This window comes from Colobus angolensis, unplaced genomic scaffold, assembly GCF_000951035.1.
Source record: "Colobus angolensis palliatus isolate OR3802 unplaced genomic scaffold, Cang.pa_1.0 Scaffold15, whole genome shotgun sequence".
In the NCBI taxonomy this organism is placed as follows: domain Eukaryota; kingdom Metazoa; phylum Chordata; class Mammalia; order Primates; family Cercopithecidae; genus Colobus; species Colobus angolensis.
In genome coordinates, this window is record NW_012114599.1 from 12,687,720 (window position 1) to 12,697,135 (window position 9,416).

At 37.0% G+C, this 9,416-nt stretch overlaps 1 protein-coding gene and 1 pseudogene across 2 annotated transcripts in view; one reads left to right on the forward strand and one right to left on the reverse strand.

The window, feature by feature from the left end:
* Window positions 1-9,416, forward strand: part of STRN (striatin, calmodulin binding protein) — an 86,134-nt gene that overhangs the window by 6,029 nt on the left and 70,689 nt on the right. Inside the window, exons 2-3 of the mRNA XM_011935977.1 lie at window positions 5,190-5,268; window positions 8,097-8,264. Of these exons, the coding sequence (XP_011791367.1) occupies window positions 5,190-5,268; window positions 8,097-8,264 (247 nt within the window). The remainder of the gene's footprint in view (window positions 1-5,189; window positions 5,269-8,096; window positions 8,265-9,416) is intronic.
* On the reverse strand, window positions 4,163-4,859 carry LOC105507478 (annotated as a pseudogene). Its single transcript, XR_001001109.1, has one exon. The product of XR_001001109.1 is annotated as a 40S ribosomal protein S8 pseudogene (transcript).

Here is a 9,416-nt window from a genome sequence, read left to right on the forward strand (position 1 = left end):
GGATACTTTTTGTATTTTTAGTAGAAATGGGATTTCACCATGTTGGCCAGGTTTGTCTAGAAACCCTCCTGACCTCAGGTGATCCACCCGCCTTGGCCTCCCAAAGTGCTGGGATTACAGGCATGAGCCACCGTGCCCGGCCTGAAAAAGTCTTTATTTTGCTCATAGGCATTACTTCTGATGAGATATCTCCTGTTGTTCTTATTTTTGTTCCTCTGTATGTAATGTGACCTTTTTCTCTGGCTGCTTTTAAGATTTTTCTCTTTACCCTTGGTTCTAAGTGATTTTATTATGATAAGCCCTGGTGTAGTGAGCCCTCCCTGCATGTTTCTTATGCTTGGGATTTGTTGAGTTTCTTGGATCTATGGGTTTATAGTTGTCGTGGAATTTGGAACTTTTCAGCCATTATTTCTTCATATACTGTTTTTGTTCCTCCCTGTGCTATGATCTGGAAACTCTCTCTAGGTGGTGTCTGGGACAATCATGAGGCTTACCTGTTTGCTTCCCCATTCTCTCAGGTATTACTGTCCTTTGTTGCGTGACGTCCAGTGTTTCGAAAACCATTGTTTCATCTGTTTTGTTTTATAATTGTTTCAGCAGGAGGGTAAATCTAGTGTCTATTACTCTAATTTGACTGGAAATAGCAGTCAAATACTTTTGATATTACCGAGAAATTCAACTGTTACCTATATTAAAATCCTCACTTTTACATAATGTCACTTTTTGAACTTGACAAGGCAAGAATGAATGTGATAGTTGATGACTACTTGCTAACCATGGAAGGAACTGTGAGCTTAGCCTGAATAAGGAAATATAAGAGCTATTTGACTTTGGGTTTCTTTTTTTAACCTCAAATTTTTTTTTATTTTTATTTTTTTGAGATGAAGTCTGTTGCCCAGGCTGCAGTGCAATGGTACAATCTCGATTCACTGCAACCTTCGCCTCCTGGATTCAAATGATTCTCCTGCCTCAGCGTCTCTAGTAGCTGGGATTACAGGCGTTTGCCATATTGCCCAGCTATTTTTTTTTTTTCTTTTTGATGGATAAAGTTTTGCTCTGTCACTCAGGCTGGAGTGTAATGGTGTGTGATCTTGGCGCATTGCAACCTCCGGCTCACTGCAGCTTCCGCCTCCCAGGTTCATGTAATTCTCCTGCCTCAGCCACCTGAGTAGCTGGGATTACAGGTGTGAGCCACCGTACCCGGCCTCCAACTAATTTTTGTATTTTTAGTAGAGATGAAGTTTTACCATATTGGCCAGACTGGTCTCAAACTCCTGGGTATGAATGATCCGCCTACCTCGGCCTCCCAAAGTGGTAGGATTGCAGGCATGAGCCACTGCGGCCCAGCCATAACCTCAGATGTTACTTAGAGAGTCAGATTTTATCTCAATATAAGAATACACTTTTTTTTTTAAAGAGGATAGGGTACATTCTTATTTGATTCTTATTAAGATATAATTTACAGAAAAAAAAAGATATAATTTACATATCGTAAAAGTCACCCCTTTTAGTGTTTTCACAAATCTCTCCCTCCCTACTCTAATCCCCTGGCAACCAGTAGTCTGTTTTCCATTTCTATAGTTTTGCCTTTTCTAGAAAGTCATATGAATTCCAGAATCTTACAGATTGTAGCCTTTTGATTCTGGCTTATCTCACTTAGAATAATGCATTTGAGATTTATGTATGTTTGTATCAGTAATTCATTCCTTGTTCTTCTTGAGTCATATTCCATTGATTTGCTGTATCACACTTTTGTAGTATCACTGGCTGCCAAAATAGGCACAAGTAGTTGAGTATATTTGAGGATGGCATAGAAAGGATTTAGCCCTATTCTAATGGGAGATTTAATGATCTCAAAACTTCATTTCATATCTGAAGTCTTGAAATGACAATGTAAATGTTTTTACTTGGCAAGTACAGGTTATTCACTTGACTTAAGAAGGAGATATGTTGGAACATACTATGTTACATACACAGATCCTGAATTTGTGGTCAGTAGAAACAAGATGTATTTGTTTTTCCTTAGCTTGGGGACAGCGTTTTTGCCCCCTTCCTTTTTTTTTTTTTCTTTTTTTAGATTTATACCCTCTTTGAAGTTATCACAAAGTAATTAGCTTCTTTTTGGAACTATTTAATTCTGCTGATTTTCTACGCGTCTCTGTGGCCTACTCTACTTCTGTTTGTTCCATATGTCACAGAACTAAGCCTAGTTATTTTAGAGTTGTTTTAGGAGAAAAACAAACATGCAAGATTTAATTCTTATTTTTATTCATGTATTTCTCTAATTTCCTATTGTAGTGATAGCATGTGAAGGAAAATGCTGGGGCTCTGGAGTGAAACAGAAATTCAGCACTTACAACTGTGTTTCTAACTAAAAAGCCTGAAAATTACTTTCCAAAACTCAGCTTTCTTAGAATCTTTAAAATGAGGCTAAGTACCTACCTTTGAGGTTGTAAGGAATAAAAGAGATAATATATGTATTTTTAACAAAGTATGTAGTAAATACTGAATTTCTTTTTTCTTTTTTTTTGGAGACAGAGTCTTGCTCTGTCACCCACGCTGGAGTGCAGTGGCATGATCTCGGCTCACTGCAACCTCCGCCTCCCAGGTTCAAGCGATTCTCCTGCCTCAGCCTGCTGAGTAGCTGGGATTACAGGCATGTGCCACCATGCCCGGCTAATTTTTTGTATTTTTAGTAGAGACGGGGTTTCACCGTGTTAGCCAGTCTGGTCTCAATCTCCTGACTTCGTGATCCGTCCGCCTTGGCCTCCCAAAGTGCTGGGATTACAGGTGTAAGCCACTGTGCCTGGCCCGTAAATACTTAATTTCAAATATTACCAAATAAATTTTTCCAGTCCCTTTTGTATCTCCACTTGAATAAGATCCTATAAAGATCAGCAGTTTTTTATAGAGTTTGATCAAGAGCTGAGGAAAGTATGCACTTTTTTTGTACTGTTAATATAGAACCATAGTGTAGCTTAGAGATAGATTGTACAGTCCAGACTTACCATAGGGAAAGCTCTTTTTATTTTACCACATTCTAAAAAGGATTCTGCTTTTACCTAGTGATGAACTTAAGGTTTAAAATATTTAGGAGATTTTCATTCAAAGAATGTTGTTAAAAGAATACTTGAGTTTTTTTTTTGTTTTTTTTTTTGAGAAGGAGTCTTGCTCTGTCACCCATGCTGGTTTGCAGTGGTGCAGTCTCGGCTCTCTGCAACCTCTGCTTCTTGGGTTCAAGGGATTGTCCTGCCTCAGCCTCCTGAGTAGTTGTGATTACAGGCACCCACCACCACTAATTTTTGTATTTTTAGTAGAGATGGGATTTTGCCATGTTGGTTAGGCTGATCTCAAACTCCTGACCTCAGGGGATCCACCCACTTCAGCCTACCAAAATGCTGGGATTACAGGCATAAGCCACCACGTCTGGCCTTCCTGAGGTTTGTAAATATAATAACTAATGAAGGAAACAGGTTTGGATTGAGGTTGTTACATATCTGCTCTTTACCAAATTGGCTTTTCTACCATTATTCCTCAGTACTTTGTTCTAATTCGTTTTTTAAAAAAATTATTTATTTGTTATTCATTCATTCATTCATTCGTTCATTCATTCATTCATTCATTTTTTTGAGACAGGGCCTCCCTCTGTTGCCCAGGCTGGAGTGCAGTGGCACGATCACAGCTCACTGCAGCTTTTACTTCCCGAGCTTAGGTGATTCTCCCACCTAAGCCTCTCTAGTAGCTGGGACCACAGTTGCATGCTACTATGCCCAAATAATTTTTTTTTGTAGAGATGGGGTTTACTCCTTGTCGTCCAGGCTGGTCTCAAAGTCTCAAACTCCTGGGTTCTAGAGATCCACCTGCCTTGGCCTCCCAAATTGTTGGGATTATAGATGTGAGCCACCATGCCCAGTTATTATTTATTTTTAATTTTTAATTTTTGTGGGTACATAGTAGGTGTATATATTTATGGGGTACATGAGATGTTTTGATAGAGGCATGCAATGGGTACTAGTCACATCATGGAAGATGGGCTATCCATCCCCTCAAGCATTTATTGTTTGTGTTACAAATAATCCAGTTATACCCTTAGTTATTTTTAAATGTTCAATTATTATTATTATTGACTTGTTCTAGTTCTGATATGCTACTTTTTTTTTTTTTGGGAACAGAACAATAAACACCTTTATTACACGGGTGAAGACAAAACGAGGATTTATGTGCCTTTCCAGGCCTTGATCTTCCTAAGATAGAACTCCAACTCTTTGCCCTCTAGCACATAGCCATCTCCTTGGCCACACTGTCCCAGCCTGGAAGCAATGCACGCAAGAAGCTTGCCCTGCTGGAACTGCTCCTCCAGGAGACTGCTGATTTTGGCATTCTTTTTCCTTTCATCATATTTCTTCTGAATTTTTTTAGATTGTTTTTTGGTTAAAATCTCTTCCTCCTCAGGAGTCAGCTTGGCTCCCTTCTTGCAGCCCAGGGGCAGTGCGTAGTGGGACTCGTACCACTGTCGGTACAGTCTGCTGTCAATGAGCACGATGCAGTTCTTCACCAGGGTCTTGGTACAGACCAGCTCATTATTAGATGCATTGTAGACAACATCGATGATCCTTGTTTTACGAGTACAACACTCTGAGCCCCAGGAGAAATTCCCTACGTCTAGCCTCAGGGCATGGTGTTTCTTGTTACCTCCCCGCACATGGACTGTGTGGATGCGGCGGGGGCCAGTCTTGGTGTTGGCAGCCCGGCGCCCCAACTCATACTTCCACTTCTTGTGGTAGGGCTTTCTCTTGTCCCTGGTTTTGTGCGCTTGTGCCAGTTGTCCCGAGAGATGCCCATCGCTCGGTGCTGGCTGGAAAGAGCAATGTGCTACTTTATAATACTTTTATTTGGCTCTCATTTTGTGACTTGATTGGATAAGTCTTTGTTCTGCAGAAAAATTCTCAGTCTAGTTAAAGATATGGAAAATGTATTTATTTTAGTTCTCATACTCTTAGGGAAATCCAGTAGCAATAATTTATATTAGAGTTTTGTTACAGAAATTACAGTTAAAAAACAACTTGCATTATCCTAACACATACCTTACATTCATAATCTTATAAATGTTTATTGGACCTTATTAATGAATTGAGATGCCCTCTAATATGTAAAACAAGTCAGTTTTATTATGACTTAATGTTTTCTAGATGAAGGTAATGAAACAGAAGTGCAGCCACAACAAAACAGCCAGTTAATGTGGAAACAAGGTCGACAACTACTCAGACAGTAAGTGCCCCAAGGTCAAACTTATGTGAACGGCTGAAGACAAGAAACAGTTTTATGAAGTTATTTTTACTATGTATTTTCAAATCAGATGAATATTTTATCTCTTATTATACAGATGCTGTGAAAAAGCTTAACTGAATTACTGTTCCTTTTTCATATTAAATACTTTTTCTGTGTGGTAGAACTTATATAGTTAAAAGAGTTTTATACCTTTAAAGTTATTCTTTTCATTGCATATTTTGTGTATGAATATATAACATTTTAATATATGTGCAGTTGGTCAGCCACAGTGGCTCACACCTGTAATCCCAGCACTTTGGGAGGCCAAGGTAGATGGATCACTTGAGGTCAGGAGTTTGAGACTACCCTCACCAACATGGTGAAACCCCATCTCTACTAAAAATACAAAATTAGCCGGGCGTGGTGGCACATGCCTGTAATCCCAGCTACTTGGGAGACTGAGGCAGGAGAATTGCTTGAACCCGGGAGGTGGAGTTTGTAGTGAACCGAGATTGCACCATTACTCCAGCCTGGGCAATAAGAGCCAAACTTCATCTCAGAGGAAAAAACAAACAAACAAACAAAAAAAAAACAAAAGTGCAATTGGAGTTTACATGCAATTTTGTTATGTTTTAAAACTTTTAAATAATTGGAGAACTTTTTGAATTCTCCAAATTCGCAAATATTGCCTAACATGTATTTCATTCATTCATTTATTGATTCATTCATTCATTTATTGAGATGGAGTCTCACTCTGTTGCCCAGGCTGTAGTCCAGTGGCACAGTCTTGCTCACAGCAACTGCTGCCTCCTGGGCTCAAGTGATTCTCTTGCCTCAGCCTCCTGGGTAGCTGGGACTACAGGCGTGTGCCTCTATGCCTGGCTGATATTTTTGTGTTTTTGTAGAGATGGGATTTTGCCATGTTGGCCAGGCTGGTCTCAAACTCCTGACTTCGAGTGTTCTCCCAGCCTCAGCCTCCCAAAGTGCTGGGATTACAGGTGCAAGCCACCACACCCAGTCACCTTTCTTCCATAAAATATTAATATGTATTTGAGACAATAAAGAGTAAACAAAGATGGGTTGAGGTTCTGATATCAAGAGGTAGACTAGACTCACCAGCTCAGTGCCTGGTTCTTAAATACCACCTTTGAAACTCATATTCAGATTTGTGCCTCAGTAAAATGAAATTTGCTACCTGGTTTTTTGGAGGTTGATGATAAGTTGTTTAAACCCAAGGTTTCCGAAGTGGATGTATAGCAGCTATTCCTTTTGACTATGGAAGGAGAATCTTAAAATGTCTTTACGTATCTATTTTTTAATCTCGATAGTTACAAGAAAATGAGATATTTTCTGATATTTAATAAGTGAATTTTTACTAATGCCCACACTTTGATCTTAAATATGACTTACACATCTTCCTTTTTAAAATAGATCTGTTCTTAGAATGCTAATCTTTTTTAAAATGAAAAATGGTTTCATAATGAGCTACCCAAGAGATATTTTCAAAAACTTCAAAGGACCCATAATCTGTTCTTCAGAGTAAAGGTATCATTTTATCAATGAATGGGGAAGTAACTGTTTAGTAAAACCAGCTTATCTATGGCAAGAGCAGTTTTGAAACAGGTATTTGTAATGTGATTTTGTTGCCAAAGTGAGATATGTCTCAAATATTATTTGTTAAAAATGGAAAAATACAACATCTTTGAAGCAGTTTTCAAGAACTTTAAATTTAGGAAAGTTAGGAATTAATTATCCAAATTTTAATTGAGACCTTTCTGTAAATATTGGATGGGATTGAAAAACGGGCATCTTGATTTGGTAAGACACACTTAACTCCTTTTGATCACATATGTTTTTGAGATAACTCTTTCAGCTACTATAACTAAGACCAAATCTTCCAATAAACTGAACTTAAACTGGTTATCTCGTCAACCTTTGTTTTCTTCTTTCATCCAGTAGACTCGGTGCCTACTTATAAGTTAATGTCTGATGTTTGTCTGTCATGTTTATTAATGGCATTTACCTTTTTCATGGTCCTGCCACTGCCACTTTTGATCTCTTTTGGTCAACTTTGGTGTTACTAGGCCTTGAGTGCTTTCTATATGCCAGGTACAATATTAGGTGTGTCTGTTTTAGGGATTAGAAAAGTGAGGTTCAGGAGAATTAAAGTTATGCAAGTAAGTGGCAGAAATAGGACCTAGATCTAGCTCTCAATACAAAGCCTTTGCTCTTTTTTTGTGCTGCTGCCTTTCAGTAACGTACACACACGTGTGTATACACACCCCCTACATTCTACAATTTAATCGCCATCTATTTTTATTTTAAAGTTGTCTCAGGATAGAAGCTTCAATTCTGCAGAAGTGACTCAAGAAATACTGCCTTCATGTGTGTAATGAAGGACTCCATATATGCTAGGAACAGTCTGTCTAGATCACAAACAATTGATCCATGACGAATGTAAAAAACTACTGAAATAACTATTATAAAATACTGATTTGGTAGAGTCTGGGAGTGAGCTAGCTCCAATCCAGCCTAAAGGAAAGAATGTGCTATTAGATATATTAAAGACCAGCTTCTTCTTATAGTAAATGTAATGAATGGTGTATTGTATAGTTCTCTCATTTTTCTCAGTGACTGTAGAGGCTGGTACTGCAAGAGACAGCTCCATCTGCAGCTGGAAGATTATTTATTAACAAGTCTTACTAGCATAGTACTGTACTGTTAAGTCTTATGCAGGCTATGAGCATAAATAAATACTTTTGTTTACATATTAAATTATAGAATACTGATTCCAGTATGACTGAACTCTAAGGATTCTCTTCACACAGGTATCTACAGGAGGTGGGTTATACAGATACTATTCTAGATGTGAAATCTAAACGAGTACGAGCTTTGTTGGGCTTTTCAAGTGATGTCACTGACAGGGAAGATGACAAAAATCAGGACTCAGTTGTAAATGGCACAGAGGCTGAAGTTAAAGAGACAGCAATGATTGGGTAAGTATTTTGTCTGGAAGTGTTTTAGCTATAATTAGTTCTTATTAAATATTTTTGGTTTTATGGGCATTACTTTTTCTTTTAGGTAGTGACATAGAAGTAATTTAATTATAATTTTATAAAAATTCTAAAATTTTATTTGGTTAGAAGGTAACACAAGGATTGGAGTTATCATTTATGACTTTTAATTCAGGAATATTATTTATGATATTTATTTGCTTGAAACATATGTATTTAATACAGATTTTAGTATATTGACTTAAACACTAAGTAAAACTTCAGAAAAGATTTTATTTGGAAATTCAGTACAAATCTGTAAGAATGACATTTCATGATTGGTGATCCAGAAATTGTAAAAATACCTCAAATTCTTTAGAAGTAACCCTGTTTTTTAACCGCTTTTGTTTATCTAATAATGTTGTAATTTATCTTTCCTTTGATATAAAATATCTATTTTAAGTAGCTATTTTGAAGTCACAGCGTGAGTGTGAAAAATTCAGTAGCTATTTGAAATATTTTATTTTCCATTTTGGATTGTGTAGCATATAATTATATATAATTCTACTCAAAATAAGCATAAACAGTTCAATAAAGAGATTCTTATTTATTGGGAAAAAATTTCCGTGATTGTTAATTGAATAAAAAACCGAAAATTCTGTGAATGTTTAAGTATGACTTTTATTTTGACACTTGTTTAGGAAGGAAGAATGGTTTTAATTGAATTCTATAAATTTTCTAGCAAGAAGATAGTTCCTGTTATTTGGAATATAAATTAAAATTATGGGATTAGGTAAAGGTTCATTGTAGGATTTTTATAAACAAAGTTCCTTCGAGCCTTAAAATGTATTCATTAATAATTAAGAATACATTTCCAACTTTGTAGGCTGCGTTAAAAAATACATTAACTTATATTTGTAAATGTAAGGCATGGTATTTCTCTGTATAGACATAGACTATGTGGACATTATCTTTAGTTCTGTTTTTATATTATGGGTTTAATATAAGCCATCAAGTTAGCTTAGATAGTATAATTTTTTATTTTATTTTGTTTATTTATTTATTTATTTTTTGAGACAGAGTCTCACTCTGTTGCCAGGCTGGAGTACAGTGGCGTGATCTCAGCTCACTGCAACCTCCCCCTCCTGGGTTCAA